This window comes from Leucoraja erinacea, chromosome 5 (genome assembly GCF_028641065.1).
Source record: "Leucoraja erinacea ecotype New England chromosome 5, Leri_hhj_1, whole genome shotgun sequence".
Taxonomy (NCBI): Eukaryota; Metazoa; Chordata; class Chondrichthyes; order Rajiformes; family Rajidae; genus Leucoraja; species Leucoraja erinaceus.
Genome location: NC_073381.1, coordinates 50,501,003 through 50,520,691, shown reverse-complemented (window position 1 = coordinate 50,520,691; position 19,689 = coordinate 50,501,003). Strand labels below are relative to the sequence as shown.

Here is a 19,689-nt window from a genome sequence, read left to right as displayed (position 1 = left end):
GTAAATTAATTGGTCTGCATGTATCTTCTCTATCTTGCAGTAATAGATTAGGTAATATTGAAGAAAGATAGGTCATTATCACAGTTACCATCTTGTCAAAAATTGCAAAAAAAAGTAGACAAACATTATGAATCCCCTACGAAATACTGCATTGCTGCAGAGCATCAAAATCTATTGAAAATGCACATAAACTCCACTGCATTAGTAACGGTCCTAAAGTAAATTAGAATTTTTTTTATGCCTTCTATTCAAAGCCTGCAAACATATCCTTATCAAGTTTTATCTGTCAGTGAATGGTAAAAAAACGTCATGATTTTATCCTGTCAAGTGCCAGTTCTTTTCAGGACCAGTCCAATGAAGCAGTTGCTGTATTCCCTGCCCTTTTCATTTCAACGTGTACAGGTCCAGCCATTTTCCATATCGTTCTTTCTTAGTGCTAAATTATTTAGTGTTGACATGAGATTAGCTAGCAATCTAAAACTAAGTAGTGTCTGGTTTTAAAAGGAATAGAAGCGGCAGGTGACTTTTTAATCAGGCAGAGATCGTCAAATTAGGTCAACTTTATGTGTCACATACACATACAAGATGTGCAGTGAAATGAAAGTGGCAATGCCTGCGGATTGTGCAAAAACTACAGAACAGCATAGAACAGAATCAGTATTTGCATATTAGAAAAAAAACAGTAATTTAAAAAAGACACAACACAACAGTAAATTAGTCCCTGGTGAGATAAGAGTTTACAGTCCTGATGGCCTGTGGGAAGAAACTCCATCTCATCCTCTCTGTTTTCACAGCATGACAGCAGAGGCGTTTGCCTGACCGTAGCAGCTGGAACAGTCCGTTGCTGGGGTTGTAGGGGGCCCCTTAATGTTGCTGGCTCTGGATCTGCACCTTCTGATTGTGTGTAAACATGGCATATTAATGTTAATTCCATAGAAACCAATCAGTGAGACTTGGACTCCTGCAGTTTATTAAAAAATAATCAAATTCCAAGAATGAAATTGTCCCTATTAAAACAATTAGCTATATTTTGAATACACTTAAGTAATATTGCAAGTTTAATTAAAGTTTGTATATTTATAGTCTGCTACTATGGACGATAATCCTATTTTTGTGACTGTGAGAGATATAAATTAAATGAACAATAGCCTTAGAGAGTTGTTACAGATACTCATGGTTTCTGTCAACAGGTGTCTGAATGCTGAGCTAATCTTTAGTTTTTTTTAGACTGGATATGCACATTTTAATATTACCGGTACTTATTTTGTTTGAACTTGTGAACCAAATGGATTCTAGGCCAACGCTAACCAACATTATAAAAGACCTCTATCCCTTGCTTATTATCTCTTCCCATTTTAATCTGCCACATAAATTTAACTTTAATCAAACTTTTCTTAAAGAAGATTGACATTACTACAATAAAGGCATCGCATAATCGTACATTATCCATAAGTAATCAACTTTTCAAAATGCTATCAGAATGTGTTAAATGTTAAATGTGTACTGCTCTCTACAACCCTCACTGCTGATGATTGTGCTATTCAGATATTCTTTTAGAGCTGACAGCAATTGATATTTCTAGTAACTTTCGAGGATAAAAGAAAAGCAAACTACGAGAAGGGTAATGCAGAGTTGGAGCGAAGGCGGCATACCCTTCTTGAACAGCAACAACGAGAAGCTAATCGCAGAGCACAGCGTGCAAAGGAGGAGCAGGAGAGAAGGGAGCGAGAGCTGCAAGAACAGGAACGGAAAAAGCATCTTGAGCTGGAGAAAAGGATGGAGAAGCAGCGTGAACTGGAACGTCAAAAGGAAGAACAAAGGAGGAAAGAAGTAGAAAAACGAGAGGTCTGTGAAAAATGATTTCAAATGCAAGGAACACAGTGTGTTGTTTATATTCTGAAATCAGCAAAGTGATGAAAAAACATTTTATATTACATTAGGATAATCTGTTGAACATTTTCACAGGTTCAATATGATGTGCTGTGATTATTATGGATGTTAAGTACTAGTCCTGACCATTGAGAAGGATAAGGATTTGTATTATCACACCAAACTGTTTCCTTACACTTGACTTAAACAATACAGGGGTTATGTCTATATGTGACTTGGAGGGTAAATATCTCTGGAAATGAGGCAGGAAGTTTGATTGTGATTCTGACTATAGACTCCAAAGAAATTCAAAAGTCATTAACTGCATTTCAGCATCACCTCCTGTCCCTTACTCATGTAAAGCTTTCTGAGAGAAAGCTCCTGCTTAAAAAAAAATAATCAAAATATCCATTTTACATGTATGAATATTTTAATGGTACTTGCCTCAAGCAACAGTGAACCAATTCAACATGACCCTGAATTTCTTTAAAGCAATTTTGCATTTGCTTGGAATTTTTCTTCATCCACATTTCCACAATTTAGAATTATAAATTTTCACTTTTTGTGGAATTTGTTTTGTGTAATTGTATTTGTGTTGTTTACCGTTAGGCAGCTAAGCAAGAACTGGAACGCCAGCGGCAGATTGAATGGGAGCGAATTCGGCGACAGGAATTACTTAACCAACGGAATCGAGAACAAGATGAGATTGTCCGGTTAAAGGCTAAAAGGAAAAGTCTGGAACTTGAACTGGAAGCTTTAGTAAGTGGATTAGGAAAATAACACTATCTGCACATTTTGCCACTGTTAATTAACACTGAAATTTTCAAGATGCAAGGATTGCAGATGCTGGTTTATACAAAAAAAAACGATATAAAGTGCAGGAGTAACTTAGCAGATCAGGCAACATCTCTGTAGAACATGAAACATGTTTCGAGTCGGGATGTACCCTTCTTCAGACGTGTTCATCCTTGAATGATTGTCCTACATTTATATTGCCTGGGAGATCCTGTATGTCTCAATTTGATGTCAGGAAAATCAACCTCATTCTACATTACAACTTCTGTTACTTCATCCAAGCTGTTAAATCCATGGCCACTACAACCTGCACCATCTCTTCATGGAAGTAACATTCTGTTTTTGGTTAGAACATTCTAATCAATAAGCTCTCAGTAAGCAGTGGCTTTTTGATGGATAGACACAAAATGCTGAAATAGCTCAGCAGGTCAGGCGTATCTCTGGAGAAAAAGAATTATAACTTTGTGGATCGGAACCCTTCTTCGGACTCTGTTCTGAATCGTCATCTATTCCTTTTCACCAGAGATGCTGCCTGACCTACTGAGTTACGTCAGCATTTGTGTCTATCTTCAATATAAACTAGCACTTGCAGTTCCTTCCTACATGCTTTTTGATGGATTGTGTTTTGACATGAGCATGCGTTATTTTTTTAAAGTTTGTTGTATGTTCAATTAAAATTAATGTTCTGAAATAGTAGACTTTAATATACTATATTGTTAAGTAAGATTATAACTTGAAAGGCCTCCAAGTATTTTAAAATATTTTGAATACGTCTCCAGTGCACGCAGTTAATCTCTGTTAAATGAATTGGAATGATATACAAACATTAGATCTTCTTGACAACCTCAGTCTAACAGGAAATATTTAAAGAGCAAGCACCAATTCTTTTCAAGCCCAGCCCAATGAATCAGTTACTGAAATCCCAGCCAATTTTCTCAATATGTACATATCCAGGGATTTTCCAAATTCTTAATGCAACGTGGTGTTTTGGTTATGTTGTTAAAATCCTGAATTTTAACACGCCTGACCGTGGAAAAATGTGTATATCACAGCTTTAAATGTTGCAAGTTATATTCCTCAAAAGCAGTAAGTACTGTCGCAAGTCTATTTGTATCAACAGTCTGAAAGTGAATGGGTTAAACAATGTGACCTATTGCATGCTGTTCAAGAAGGAACTGCAGATGCTGGAAAATCGAAGGCAGACAAAAGTGCTGGAGAAACTCAGCGGGTGAGGCAGCATCTATGGAGCGAAGGAAATAGTACCTCGGTGACTGCCAATCACCCCCCCCCCCCCCCCCCCCCCCGGGACACTTATTATTTATTTTTTATTCAAATCGTTTGCTATGTCGCTCTTCAAGGGAGATGCTAAATGCATTTCGTTGTCTCTGTACTGTACACTGACAATGACAATTAAAATTGAATCTGAATCTGAATCTGATAGGCAACGTTTCGGGTTGTTAGCATTGCCTCTGTTATACTCATTTTTATGAATACATTTAATCCAGTCTTTTGTAGGATGGGGGAATATACATCACTGGCCTGAAAACATCCCCATCCTGTACAAAAGTGAAATAAGAGAATAATAGAAAATAGACAATAGAAAATTCAGGTTGGACGAATAATATTTATTTTGTAGTTATTCGTATCACGGTAATCAAACTTTTGGATAATAGAGCAGATTTATCTTGGCTCAGTGTCAATTATATGTTTTGCAATTGATATTTTTTGGCAAGGAGGTACTGTCTATCCCCACAAACTCTCTTTAGTGTTGTTATTCCAGCTTTTCCTTGAAACAGTATAATTGCTGTTATTGATTTAATATTTTTAAAACATCTAAATGCCATTATTACTTTAACTTGTTACAGAGTGAGAAACGGCAAAATGTGGCCAGCAAAGTGCAGGAAGTGAAGAACAGAAGGGAAGTTCAAGAAAATGAACTTAATCTCATAAATCAGAAGTCTGACGAGAGGCGATCAGAAGTGAACCTTCTGCAGCAACAGCTTCAGGTGGTGACCTCTTCTTCCTACTTTCCTAGATTAATGTAGATGAACTTCCTCTTTGAAACCACTAAATATTGTACCATATTTATTAAAATCTCTTGAGGAAGGATAACAATGTGAAATATTTTGCATCTGACATGGAACAAATTCATCTGGATCTATACTACTTTCATACACAGGTTATAAAGAAGGGACAGTGCCAACATTTTATATCCCCGTTGCATGAGCTATAAAATGGTAGAAGCCAGTGGTTCCAAAGGGAACTCTTAGTGTTTATCTGCAAGCACCAGTATAAACCCCTGAACTTGGAAAGTTTCACCTTAAGTCTGGGTTGAGCTGAGAATGCATGCACTTTTAAATTCCTGGAGTCCATGATCCAGGGCTAATCAGATCTGATGTAGGATCACATTTTCCATTCATTTAAATAGGGAACCCTGCCTTGGGCAATCGGAAGAAAAAGGCAAGTTAAGTTTCAGATTTTGATATTTGATTTTTATTTTGTGTCTTAATATTATAATGTTTCTTTTTATTTTTAATTGTTTAAAACAATGACTATAGTTTTTTTAATTTCTCTAAATATAAAAGTCGTACAGACTTTGAGACATGAAGTAAGGGTAAACCCACTATGAAAAGAGGGAGAGAGGAAATGGGTATCTACTATTTGTTTGCGTACGTCAGTAGTGGAGAAGATGCTGAAATGTGTAACGAAGATAGAAGAACAACATGAAAAGGATAATAGGATTGTGCAAAGCACACAGGGATTTATGAAGGATAATTCACATTTGACTAAATTGATGGAGTTATTTGAGGATGTGACAACTAGAAGAAATAAAGAGAACCCTGTGGATTTCTAGAGGCTTTCAGTAAGTTTGGCTAATAAGGTTAGAGCATCTGGGATTGGGGATAAAGCTCTGACATTGAATGAGAATTGGTTATGGACAGAAAGCAAAGATGGGAATAAATTGATGATAAATTAGAAATACAAGCAGCTGTACAGAGTAACACAGGAATTGGGATCTGCAGCATACACCTTATTTTATTTGAAACCTGATGCCTGTATAAAATTATATTGAGAATACTTGCAACCTTTTAACTTTGTAATTAAATTATTGGCAAATCTGTTTTATTGTCTACTTTACCTTAAACTCAACTGAAAGTGTTATTGTGACAATATGTTTTGTAGGAGTGTCAGAGGGTGCTGAAGCAGCTAATCCCTGTGAAGCATGCTTTGAGCAACCAAATAAAAGAATATCAGCCCAACTCTAACCAGAGTGAGTATATCATATTCTTTAAGTGTATGTTCACTCTACTTGCATTTTCTTAAAGTTCATGATTATTTTCCATATGGATATCGTTTAAGTTTAAGCACATAAACATCAATAGATGTTCATATTTTCACCGTCTTTGTGATTAGCTGCAAAAATTGTATTCCAGAACCAAGGCACACAAGCCTGCCTGAAGTGGTATAGTTCTGAGTGGTTCAAAGATTCTGCCCCACAGCTTGTCAACAAGGAGAAAGCAGCCAACTTCTTCATGCTCAATTAAAACTGAAAATCAAATAAATGGATGTTTAAGATGGAAACTGAAAATACTGGAAATGTTACCTTTAAAAAAAACCACAGTTCATGGATGCTGTCTGATCTGCAGAGTTATTTCAGCATTTCAACTGAGGCTACCCTTTGCAGTCTTGTATGTATTAAACAAAACTGTTAGAAATTCTTAAGTTAGCAAATTTACTAAAATGTGTGTTCTTCTGGTATAGACCTCGACCTGTTGAAACATAACCATACTGAAAAGCACGAATCTTGCGAACGGCTTCGCCAACAGCTGAAGGAACTAGAGCAAGAGACGGCTGACAAACTTTCCGAAATGGATGCTTTTAACAGCCAACTAAAGGTAATATCCAAACGGTGTTCTTAACAAGTGGGCCTGATCATCATTTGGAAGAAAGTTGCATTTAATCTCAGTTTTAATGTTATTCTTTTATCGTTGTACTGAATAAACACTGAGAAGGAGTCTCTCACATAAATAAAACCCAATTTTTCACATGACACTATCAGAATCTAGAATCTTGCTTGGATTTGATATTGTCCCCTGTGTCTATGAGTGCTGACTAACTTTAATACATGTGCCTGCTGCTGAAAGCAGCTGACTAAACAAAGATGGCATTTAATCAGTTTTTTTTCCAGAAAAACATGACTCCCAACAAAAATTAGCATGTTTACCCAACAGAACAGATATTTTGTTGACCTGGCAATTAGATCCTTTGACTTTTGTTGCCAGCTTTTGGTTCTTTGATCTTCTTAAAAGAATTCCCTGATTTTAAATGCTGTTTTTTTCTCCCCAGTTATCTTTTCAATTTTGTGACTAAAGAGAGGGTACCTGCTTATTTTGCTGAAATAAACTGGCTGAAAGACATTTTAAAATGAGACCAAGTAGGTAGGGAGACTGGGGACAAGAATGGAGTGAAAAGGGTTCTACTCTAGAAAAAGGCCTCTATAACCTGCACATCAATAAAGGATATGCTCCTGATAAATCCATTTTAAAAACAATTTCAGTTTCTTGAGATATTTTAAGCTTTCCGGCCTTTGAACAATTCAGGTAGAGGCAAACAAATTAAAAAGGAGCAATTATACAATGTGTAAGAAGGAACTGCAAACAGACACAACATGATGAATTAACTCAGTGGGACAGGCAGCTTCTCTGGAGAGAAGGAATGGGTGACATTTTAGGTCGAGACCCTTCTTCAGACAGAAGCAGTCTGAAGAAGGGTCACGACCTGAAGCGTCACCCATTCCTTCTCTCCAGAGAAGCTGCCTGTCCCACTGAGTTACTTCATCATGTTGTGCCTATCAAGGAACTGCAGATGCTGGTTTACACCAAAGATAGACACAAAATGCTGGAGTAATTCAGCAGATCAGGCAGCATCTCTGGAGAAGAGGACTAGGTAACGTTTCAGGTCGAGACCCTTCACTTGTTTACGGGGATTAATTATGTCCAAATTCGATAACTGCACTTCCTACTTTACAACATTATTGCAGTTAAGAGAAACCTCTTTGGCTTCAATGTTTGGCTGTTTAAAAAAAAGCTATATACATGCAAACTACTTTTATTCAATAATTAGATGCATTAGATTTTAGATGTAGATTATGTTTACATGTACATTTACTATGCATTACTTTATACATGTGTGGGACTGCACAATATACCATATATTTTTGCATTAGTAACTAGAACAAATTTAAAAATCTATGCCAAATTTAAATATCTTTATGCTAATTTATAGATTGGTGCAGTAGCTTTCTATTTTCCATCTGATCATCCAAGAAGTATTCTAGTTGTTGATGTGAATTGGGGAATTTATGAAATCATTGGACCATGTTCATTAAAGTTGATTTGACTTGTTAATTTGTATACTATACTGCCGCCTCACATTGTGGTGATATTTGAAAAGGCAGTGCAGCTGGATTTGAGGATTAATTGAAAGTGGTTTGAATTTATTTTAACATGCTTTTATCCATTTCTTTACGGTGTACTCTTTAAGCAGACATGTTCGCCAAAATGTAGTGTATACATTCAGTGACCGAATAATATTTTATTTATTCTTTTCCCGTACTTTATTATTTTGCAGTGTGATGAAATGGACGACTTTGTACTTGAGTGCCTTCTATCTCTGCTGGGCTGTCTCAGCAGCTTGTTCCTTTTATTGAAGGTTATTTGCTGAAAAAAAGTCTTATTCTCTTTCTGCTTTCATGTATTCCTGTTTCCATAGTCCTTTACTCATTTGTGCTTTGTTGATATATCCTCAGTGCACATGCTCCAGAAATACTTCGGGAGTTATTTTAAAAATAGAATCCCCAGCTATCTATCTTTTCACATTAAAATAAATTAGGTCAACACAGGTTTTCAGGGAACAACAGGATATGTGAAATTCTGCAGGTGCTAGAATTTGGAGCAAAGATCTGTAACACATATCTATCCGGATACAGTCAGATGGTAGATTTACATATCATTTCTAGAATATCTATTCTAAACTAAAATAAGTCACAGCATGTCCTGTCATTTTACATATGGAAGATCCATAAACTTGCAGGAGTGGGACCAGGCTTAATTTTCCTAATTCTGGGAGCAATAATGAGAGTAGTCTCAACGGTAGTCAGACAAAGTTTAACTAATGTATGCTGCAATCAAAAATTTTTTGCCAGTGGTTACAAATTATGAGAAATAAGATATGTTGCAATATTTGATTTTAGGAAACGGACTACTTTTTCCTTCTCTTGAAGAATGATAGTTTTTGGAAACTATATGGAGCCAGTTGCTAGTGGCTACTGATGCATAGCACAACAATTGCACACCAGTTGGCACTAAATATTTGGTACACTTGATCTTGACAGGTCAACGAAAAGAGTAAGGCCTGGTCAGCAGTAAGCTTACCCTAAACAGGGTAATTTATTAATTCTAGAAATATTTGTTTTAATGGCAATCCTAAAAATCTGTATTAATATATTGTGCTTTCAAAATTAAGCGTATTTACTTATAGAGATATTGATAATGTAGTTGAATAGCCTGAAAAGATTATTTGAGTCTGATTGTTTCAGTGCTGGTAGAATCTGCAGCAATTAGTTTAAATTATAATTGAGGACAAAGGGCATACGTATTACTGGACACTATCCAGCATCCTTGTAGATAGGATCTCTTCTCATCTTTCGTTATCTCTCTTTTTCTCTCTGGAGATCAGTGCCTGTGGTATATTAACAAAATGATAGTGAGCAGTAAAGCACAATCTATACCTGAATTCCTGCAGAAGTCTATAGCCAGTTGTTGCATATCATGTGCTCAATTCAGTCATACTTCATTGCTGGCTGCTATGTTTCATGTAGTAGGTTTACTAATGCTTTCTCTGTGTTTTAACCATCTTATTAATCTCAGATTTTCATTTTCTTGCACTTTTGCTTGTTGAAGTATTACACATTGGCTTCAATTTTTCACTCTGTGATAGCAGCACTGCTAGCAAATTATGAAACAAAGGCTCCCTGCTCTCTTCTGCTGTTGAGGCAATTCTGGGTATGCTGTGGACCATTTTCCAATATTATGTACTATCACAGCCAACTATTCTTTGCCCGATGAAGGGGTATTTACTTCAGGTAGCTGTCTATTATGCGTTGTAAAGATTTTGTGCCCATCTATTCGTCCCCTGGATTTGTGGAAAATCTGGGTGGGATGGAATGAGAGCTTGGGAGGCAGTGTTTGTTCGATGAAATGGAATTTCTAAAAGTCATTTGTTGTTTCCATTACTATTTTGAAGGTTGTCAAAGGGGACAAAAGATGCAGAATGTCAATACTTTCTTTGTAGGATTAAAGTATTATTAGTGGGGCATTGATTTTCATTAATTTTATTTTTTAATATTCTTTTCTTTTAAGCTAACCTAATGCAAATCTTAAACAAAATTTGGAAAGCCTAGGGCAGGTAGCATTTGTGGAGGGAGGAACATTTAACATTTCTGTTCTAGGACCCTCTGTTGTAACTGAGAAGGACAGACAATGTAAGTTAGTTTTCAGTGCAAGGTAGGGGAGGATTTGTAGTTCAAGCGGAATAGCTCAGATCGTGTGAATCCAAATAACTTAATTATTGCAGTTACTAGCACTAGGTAGATTTGTAGCATCGGTAGTAGTTTATTTTCTAATGCAAATCTTTGATTTGTAATATGGCTAAGTATCAACTGGACTTGTTGGCAGCAGCATGTGAAGGGGAAAATTGGGGCCATTGTTTTTTTTAAATGGAAACTTGCATTGTAAAGTTTGCTGCAACAATGGAAGTATGAATTAGTCTCTTGCTGAATAAAATGTTTACCCATTAGAAGATGGTCAATGGAATTCTCTCATCGCTTGCTGTCAGCAGTTTTCCTGCAATGCATTGAAAAAAATCTTATACTGCACTGGAAAAAAAGTTTCACAGTTCATTCAGTCTGCAGGAGAGGACTAGAATAGAAAGAGTTAAAAGTTAAATTGCATTTTCAGACTTTTAATCCATCCCCCTAAATATCAGCTGAACAGCTACAGACTTGACACATTATTCTAGAAATAAATAGTATTTGTTTGATCTGCTGAGTTTTTCCTACAATGTATTTTCATTCTGTGCAGAACATTATTATTCTTCAAAAATCTGGGTGTTCAGACTTGATTCTCAGAAGCAAACATTTCCCACTCTGCAAGTCAGGAAGCTTGCCACATATTTCACCCCCATGGACATGCTCAAATACTGCTGTCCTTCATGGTGCTAGCTTTGTCTGGAAATTGCTTAAATGCAAATACATGTGCCTGCCTTGAATAGAAGTAAAATTTAGGAGAGAGCCTGCGTCAAAGTGCCTGGTGGTCGCTCACGCAGAAAACAGCTAAAAAATAGCTAATTGACAGCTAAGAAATAGCTGCTTGAAATTCCTACCAGTGCCAGATCCAGGCTGGCCACTGATGGACCATCAGCACCAGAAGGCTTTAGGCTACTCATCACATAGGATTTAGGCCACTTTGGATGGGCTTCAGGACTAAGTGGGTAATGGGAGGAGGTGAATTCTTACTGCAAACATTCAGTCCCAGTTTCCCCAGTGCATGTCCCAGCCAACAGGAGGCACAGTGTTTCCAAATACACTGAGCGATGGTTCACCATGGTCTCATTTAAGAGTTGTGACTTTCCTGCAGTTCTCAGCCTTGGCCACGTGGCTCTTTTGATTTTTATGGAGGAAATGGTGCAACAAAGGACCACAATATTCCTTTCAGATGAAAGTGATCCTGCCCCTTATGGAACTATTGACAACCCTTCTTGGTACAATGCTTGCTGACAAAGAAGGTATTTACTGCTCAAGGTGGTTGAAAATTATTGGCTGTCTATCCCTCTGACAGAGGTTTCCTGGAATTAAACATCCCATAAAACTACCACGGAGATTAGTTAAGGATGAGGCTTACGTTCATAAAATAGGCTGAAGGTCATTTTGTCAGATTTCCTTCAACAAAGGACATTTATCATAATTGGAGATATTTTTGCAATGCATCTTGAGTGATACAATACAATACCATTTATTGTCATTTGAGCCTCAGTGAGGCTCAAACGAAATTCCGTTTCCACAGCCATACAAACAAAGACAATTTCCTACAGACATACACACAATTTAATTCACACAAACATCCATCACAGTGAACCCACTGTGATGGAAGGCAAAGTCTTTTCCCTCCCCTGTTAGAAACATAGAAACATAGAAACTAGGTGCAGGAGTAGGCCATTCGGCCCTTCGAGTCTGCACCGCCATTCAATATGATCATGGCTGATCATCCAACTCAGTATCCCGTACCTGCCTTCTCTCCATACCCTCTGATCTGTTCTCCATTTCTCTCCCGATGTCCAAGCCCCAGGCGGGCGATGATAAGTCCCACGGCCATTTTAGGCCGTGCCGGGCGATTTACGGCCCCGCTCCCGGTCTAAAAGTCACAGTGTTGGAGCCCCCGGTGGGTGCTGTAATGTCCCACGGCCATGAAGCCGCGACGGGCGATGAAGGCCCTGCTCCGGGTCGTTCCAACCCCGTGACGTGGAGAAGTCGCGTTTCGGAAGCTCCGGGAAGCGGGCTCTCCATTCGGACCCGCGAGCTCCCGATGTCCCAGTCCACCGGACCTGCGGCTGCAGCTGGAGCCTCCGAGTCCCAGGAGTCGAGTCGCAGCAGCGAGTCACCGCGCTCCGGCTGCAACCGGTGAGTCGCGCCGCCATCATGCACTGGAGCGTATAATAACAATCCTAACAGTTTCATGAATGCAAGCTTTGATTTTATTTTTTAAACTGAAAATCATTTTTCTATGTTTTAAATTTTGAACTAGGTTTCTATATTAATAAACAAATCACACTCATTGCACCACCATATAATAGATGTCAATACAGGCATATCAATGGAAGTAAATAGCACCCTATAGATACTGAGGCTGAAAGTGTTATATCCTACTCATGCACTGAAGATCTGTATTGTTTTCTGTGCAGTTTACTGAATTTGGCTTTCCTAAATTTGACAACTGCATTTATTATAGATAATCAGATTTTTGTAAACTTGGGGTTGTCTGACAGCATTGCTTAAACCTTAATTACTTTTAGCATTCAATCTGTGTGCAGCAGGCGGTGGTCAGAGCGAGTACAGGGTCATTCCTGTGCATGTTCCTTATTTCCATCTCTATGGTTTTGATAATATGCATGTGTCACTAGCCGTTTTAGGACTAATTTTTGTTAATAGTAGCAACTGAAGTCAAGCACAATATTTGATAGATGTTTTGTTGCTCTATAATCCAACAGGAACTGCGAGAAAGCTACACCAAACAGCAGTTTGCTTTGGAGCAGCTCTATAGAATCAAAGATGATAAGATTCGAACACTTGAAAGAAAAAAATCTGAAGAGCTAGCAAGGAAAAAAAAACAAGAGGAGGATGCTGTGAGGTGAAATCATTCATGATTTTTGTTTAAAATGCCGAAAGATTGGATTGCTGTGATTGCAGTTGAATGTTTTTGAATTCTTAGGCCCTTCAGTAGTTTTAATTTTGAGATTTTCTCATTTTAAAATAGAGATAATAATTAAATGAAAGGTTGTGCATGAAAGAAAGACAAATTTTAAAAACAATATTCCCAACATTTGTAGCAGGATGTTTTGACGTAATGCTTGAGACCCTTTACAAATGCTTCTGCTTATAATTCTAAACCCATTTTGCCCTTTGTTTATCTAAACTAAACTGGTGGATTAGCTGTCATAGATGCCATTTCTCAGCTCAGCAGATGTTGTGCTTGCGTGAAGCAGTCCATTATGGGTTATTCATCCCTGCTTCCCAAGAGAAATCAGACAAGCACCTTGACTAAAACTTACTAGAGCTTCAAAAATAAATTTAATTTGACTGGGAAATGATATTTGTCTAGTTGCTATTTATATCTATATATTAATAATACATTGACTTTTGTAATCCACAAATAACAATTTTAATTTGCGCAAATGCAGGACAACCTTCCTTTTAGTCAGGAGAGATATAGAGTTTGGGCTACAGAAATACAGATAGACTTCTGCTGATCCTCACCTTTCATCCTGTTAGCATCTGCATTCAATGAATAAACCTTTTCCAGCACCAGCAAGATTCCACCACGAAGACCCATTCCCTTTCTGTCCACCTTCAAACATTTGAAAGGGTTTACCCTTCATGATTCCCTGCTCTAATACTCCATCCCCATCAACCACTACCATCTGACAGCCCTTGCACCACTTGACCTTTTTGACCTTTTCCTTTCTCACCATCCAGGGACCAAATCAGTCCAATCTAGTGCATTGTATTCTTTGTTCCCACTATGATCCCTTTACACTGGAAAGGAATTGTTGTATGATTAGATGACTGCTTTGCATTCCCTGAGCTTATTGTTGACTACCACTTTAATTCTCCATCTCACTCCCATTTTGACTTGTCCAGTCTTCACCGCCTGCACTGTTACAATAATGCCCAATGCAAGCATGACTGACAGAACTTAATATTCCATCTGAACACATAGTAGGTTTCTAGCCTCAACATCAAATTCCCCAAGACAACTAGTTTACTCTGTCAAGGCAGAACCAATAATTTCTGCTGTTTGCCATCCATCTATGATAATGGTTCAGAATTTGTTCATCTTTCCTCCTTCATTACTGCACCCTAACGTGTTATTTGTGGCTCATCACAATTCCTTGTCGTCCTCTATCTCGCCCAATAACATCATTACCACAGCAACACTGGCCTCAAGTTATCACAGATAATCCTTTTATCGAAGTTGTGTTAAGATTGGTGATGCCTGATTTTGAGCAGAACACAATTTGAATAAATGATCAAAATACAAGGTGCTGGTGTAACTTCGCAGATCAGGTTGCACCTGTGGATGGCATGGATCCATGTCCTCCAGAGATGCTACCTGACCAACTGTGTTACTCCAGCATTTTGAGTTTTACTTGTAATACCAACACCTGCAGTTCCTTGTTTTGGTGAACAATTGAGCTAAAATTGCCATAAAAGTTTGCTTTTACATTTGTTTTAGAAAAGCAAAACAAGAAAAAGAAAATACCTGGAAATTAAATGTCATGAGAGAAGAGGAGGTCAAGCAGCGGAAGCTGGAGGTAGAACGATTGCAAGATAAAATCCGAAAAGAAGAAAATCTGAAAAATGAAGAGTCTGCTGCCAAGCAAAGGGAAATGGAAGCACAAAGTAAAAGACTTGCTGAAGAGAAGCAGCACCATGAGGAAGAAGAGAACAAAAGGCATGCACAACTACAAAGGGAGGCTGAAGAGAAGCACCGTCATGAAGAAGAGGAAAAGAAGAGACGGGCACTGCTTCAGAGAGAAGCTGAAGAGAAACGGCGTCGTGAAGAGGAAACAAAAAGGAAAGCTCAGAGTCGGAAAGAGGAGGAGACGAAGCACCAGCGTGAGGAAGAAGAAAAGAAAAGACAAGAAGCCATGAAACGCGATGAGTCTGAGAAACCTCGGGGAAAGATTGATCTGCAAGTTAAAGCCAAAGACCTGATGAAAATCTTTGATGATAAACCAATATATGGAACAAGGAAAGGAGGTACAGAAATCACGTTGTCTTGTATCTAATGTATCTCTGATCCAAGTAAAATAGATGCTAATACTTCAGCACAAGAACAAGGGAGTACTAAACCGTAAGAAGTGCAGGCCGGAAGGTAGAGTGAAACATCGGAAATATATTTTTACCATAAGAGAGGCTTGTTCAAGACAGTGGGGAAGAAACTGTTCTTGAATCTGGTGGTGGTGCTTTCAAACTTATGTACCTCCTGTACCTCCTTTGAAAAGAGGAGAAAGGAGAATGACTGGTGTGAACAGTCGATGATAACATTGGCTGTTTCGCAAGACATTGTGAAGTGTAGATGGAATCCATATGTGGGGGGGGGGGGGAAGAGGGGTTGGTTTGCATGATAGAGTGGGTTGTGTCCAGACCAATACAAATAAATTCCATAGCTGTAAAATATTTAAGGTATTTGTGTGGTTAGAAAATGTGTTATTAGAATAGACTGTTTAGTTTATGTTTGATATGTTTGTCCGTCTACATGCCTGTGATGCTGCTGCAAGCAAGATTTTCCTGTACCAGGACCACACTGTACTTGTGACAGTAAACTCGAATTTTCAAATTATTTCAAGTTGAGTTGCATCTATTGTTATGTGCAAAGGTATGGTGACATAAAGCACAATGAAAATCTTGCCTGCAGCAACACCACAGGTACATAAATTCAGACAAACACACAAAAATAAATTATACATCAATGATAACATTTTGAAAAGAAAAGGTTGTGCAAAAGAAGCAAAACGTTAGTGCAAAACATAGAAACATAGAAAGTAGGTGCAGGAGTAGGCCATTCGGCCCTTCGAGCCTGCACCGCCATTCAATATGATCATGGCTGATCATCCAACAGTATCCTGTACCTGCCTTCTCTCTATACCCCCTGATCCCTTTAGCCACATGGGCCACATCTAACTCCCTCTTAAATATAGTCAATGAACTGGCCTCAACTACCTTCTGTGGCAGAGAATTCCAGAGATTCACCACTCTCTGTGTGAAAAATGTTTTCCTCATCTCGGTTCTAAAAGATTTCCCCCTTATCCTTAAACTGTGACCCCTTGTTCTGGACTTCCCCAACATCGGGAACAATCTTCCTGCATCCAGCCTGTCCAACCCCTTAAGAATTTTGTAAGTTTCTATAAGATCCCTCCTCAATCTTCTAAATTTTAGCAAGTACAAGCCGAGTCTATCCAGTCTTTCTTCATATGAAAGTCCTGACATCCCAGGAATCAGTCTGGTAAACCTTCTCTGTACTCCCTCTATGGCACAATTAGCAAAAAAACAAGTCCATGGTCGTGCAAGAGGTGGACAGTAGCCTTCCATTATCAAGGCAGATTAGGGTTAATTCAACAACCTGACAGATGTAGGAAAGTAGCTGCTCGTGAACCTGGTGATAAGGACTTAAGGCTTCTGCATGATGAGAAGAGGGTGGTGAGGGATCCTTGAGGATAGATACCACTCTCGTAAGGCAGCACCTCATGTAGAAGCTTTAGTGGACAGGATGTCTGTTCCCATCGGGACAGGCAGCATCTCTGGAGAGACGGAATGGGTGACATTTCGGGTCAAGACCATTTTGTGCCTACCTTCAATTTAAACCAACATCTGCAGTTCTTTCCTACACATGTCCGTGCCCATGATGGATTGCAATTTCGGGCCAAATTTCTTAATGTCATTAGTACATTTCATTATTTGCTCTTTAAGAGTAAACACAGATAGGGATTAACGGGTTCCTTTCAGAATGGCAGGCAATAACTAGTGGGGTACCGCAAGGCTCGGTGCTTGAACCACAGCTATTTACAATGTACATTAATGATTTAGATGATGAAGGGATTAAATGTAACATTAGCTAATTTGCAGATGGAACAAAGCTGGGTGGCAGTGTGAAGTGTGAGGAGGATGCTATGAGGATGCAGGGTGACTTGGACAGGTTGGGTGAGTGAGCAGATGCATGGCAGATGCAGTTTAATGTGGATAAATGTGAGGTTATCCACATTGGTGGCAAAAACAGGAAGGCAGATTATTATCTGAATGGTGTCAAGTTGGGAAAAGGCACAGTACAACGAGATCTGGGGGTCCGTGTTCATCAGTCACTGAAAGTAAGCATGCAGGTACAGCAGGCAGTGAAGTAAGCTAATGGCTTGTTGGCCTTTACAACAAGTGGAGTTGAGTATAGGAGCAAAGGAGCAGTTGTACAGGGCCCTAGTGAGACCACACCTGGAGTATTGTGTACAGTTTTGGTTTCCAAATTTGAGGAAGAACATTCTTGCTATTGAGGGAGTGCAGCGTAGGTTTACAAGGTTAATTCCTCGGATAGTGGAACTGTCATATGTTGATAGAATGGAACGGCTGGGCTTGTATACTCTGGAATTCAAGTTCAAGTTCAGATTACATTTATTGTCACATGCACCAATTGGTACATTGAGATTTGAGTTGCCATACAGCCATAAGTATAAAAATAATACAATACACGATAGAGTTTAACATGAACGTCCCCACACAGCAGTATCAACGTTTCCCACTGAGGGAAGGCAATAACGTTCAGTTATCTTCCTCATTTTGAAGAATGAGAGGGGATCTCATTGAAACATATAAGATTATTAAGGGATTGTGCACGCTAGAGGCAGGAAACATGTTCCTGATGTTGGGGGAATCCAGAACCAGGGGCCACAGTTTAAGAATTAGGGGTCGGCCATTTAGAACGGAGACGAGGAAAAACCTTTTCACCCAGAGCATTGTGAATCTCAGGCAGTGGAGACCAATTCTCTGGATGCTTTCAAGAGAGAGTTAGATAGAGCTCTTAAAGATAGTGGTCAAGGGATATGGCGAGAAGGCAGGAACGGGGTACTGATTGTGGATGATCAGCCATGATCATGTTGAATGGTGGTGCTGGCTCGAACGACCGAATGGCCTACTCCTGCACCTATTGTCTAATCAGCTGGAAAGGCAAGTATGTTTGTACATCATAGTATACTAGTTCCAGTCTTCATTAAATCATTAAGCTTAATTCTTTGCCTGTCTGGTATTCTATTCACACTTCAAGAAGAAGCTCACTGTAGGATCCCTGATCAAAGCTATAACATTAAAAGACACAAATTGCTGGAGTATCTCAGCGGGTTAGGCAGGATTTCCGGAGAACATGGGTAAGTGATCTTTTGGGTCAGACCCTTCTTCAGACAGATTGTGGATGCGGGAAGGAAAGCTGGATGAGAGGAGGGACAGGACAAAACCTGTCAAGCGATAGGTGGATACCAGTGAGGGGGAGGGGGGTGGGGTGGTTGAAGAGGCAGATGTTTGGACGAAGGCCAGAAATTGAAAAGGCTAAAGGTGTGAGATTACCATTGTTTTGTAAGCTACCTAAGCTGAATATGAGATGCTGTTCCTCCAGTTTGGGTGTCGCCTCACTCTGGTAATGGAGTCGGCCCAGGACAGAAAAGTCACTACAGGAATGGGAAGAGGAGTTATAATATTTTAGCAAAAGGGAAATCTAGGAGACCTTGGCAGATCAAGAGCAAGTGTTCCACAAAATGGTTGCCAAGTCTACTCTTGGTCTTGTGTTGGAAGGCACTGCAGATGCTGGTTCACACCGAAGATAGACACAAAATGCTGGAGTAACTCAGCGCGACAGACAGCATCTCTGGATAGAAGAAATGGGTGACGTATGAAGTCAAGACCCTACAGTTTCGACTCGAAACGTCACCCATCCCTTCTATCCATAGATGCTGTCTGTCCCGTTGAGTTACTCCAGCATTTTGTTTCTACTCCTGGTTTTGCCGATGTAAAGGAGGACAAATCGGGAACACTGAATATAGTAGATGAGGTTAGAGGAGGTGCTCTGTCTCACCTGGAAGGACTGCTGGGGGTCCCTGGATGTATGTATTGCATCATCTGTGGTTGCAGGGTGAGGTTACTGGGGAGGGGGTCGTTTGGATGGGAAGGGGTAAGTGAACCAAGGAGTTGCGGAGGGACTGGTCTCTGCGGAAGGTGGAAAGGGGTGGGGATGAGAGGATGTGACTGGTGGGGGGATCACTTTGGAGGTGACGGAAATGTCAGAGAATGTTGGATACGGAGGCTGGAGGGTTAAAGGCGAGGACTGGGGGGCTCTATCCTTGTTCTGTCTGAGGGAGCGGAGCGAGAGCACAACTGCGGGACATAGAGGAGCTGCGGGTGAGGGATCCATCTATGCAGAAGGGAAACCATGTTTACTAAAGAAACAGGACATTTCAGATATCCTAGAATGGAAAGCCTCATCTTGTGAGCAGATGCCGTGGAGAAGGAGAAACTACAAAAGGTTTTCTTTTGCTCCTTTTCCATTAATCAACTAAGGGTGATGAAAAAGGCTGTGACACAACTTGTAGGTTCCCCTCCAAATTACCCACCACCCAGATTCGGTGGATATATCACCCGTCTCTCAATGTAAATTG

General features: G+C 39.4%; 1 protein-coding gene across 9 annotated transcripts in view; it reads left to right on the top strand.

Moving 5' to 3' along the window:
• LOC129697234 (intersectin-2-like) overlaps positions 1 to 19,689 on the top strand; it is a 160,445-nt gene that overhangs the window by 76,443 nt on the left and 64,313 nt on the right. For 8 of the 9 annotated variants that reach the window (XR_008723475.1, XM_055635580.1, XM_055635581.1 and 5 more), the window contains 7 exons: positions 1,583 to 1,845; positions 2,479 to 2,628; positions 4,530 to 4,670; positions 5,848 to 5,935; positions 6,427 to 6,560; positions 12,988 to 13,127; positions 14,733 to 15,259. Coding sequence is in view for 8 of the 9 variants with exons in the window: in XM_055635580.1 (XP_055491555.1) it covers positions 1,583 to 1,845; positions 2,479 to 2,628; positions 4,530 to 4,670; positions 5,848 to 5,935; positions 6,427 to 6,560; positions 12,988 to 13,127; positions 14,733 to 15,259 (1,443 nt within the window). In the remaining variant the exon portion in view is untranslated. Of the gene's footprint in view, positions 1 to 1,582; positions 1,846 to 2,478; positions 2,629 to 4,529; positions 4,671 to 5,847; positions 5,936 to 6,426; positions 6,561 to 8,295; positions 8,377 to 12,987; positions 13,128 to 14,732; positions 15,260 to 19,689 lie in introns of all 9 variants that reach the window. The other variant, XM_055635583.1, reaches the window with a different exon arrangement.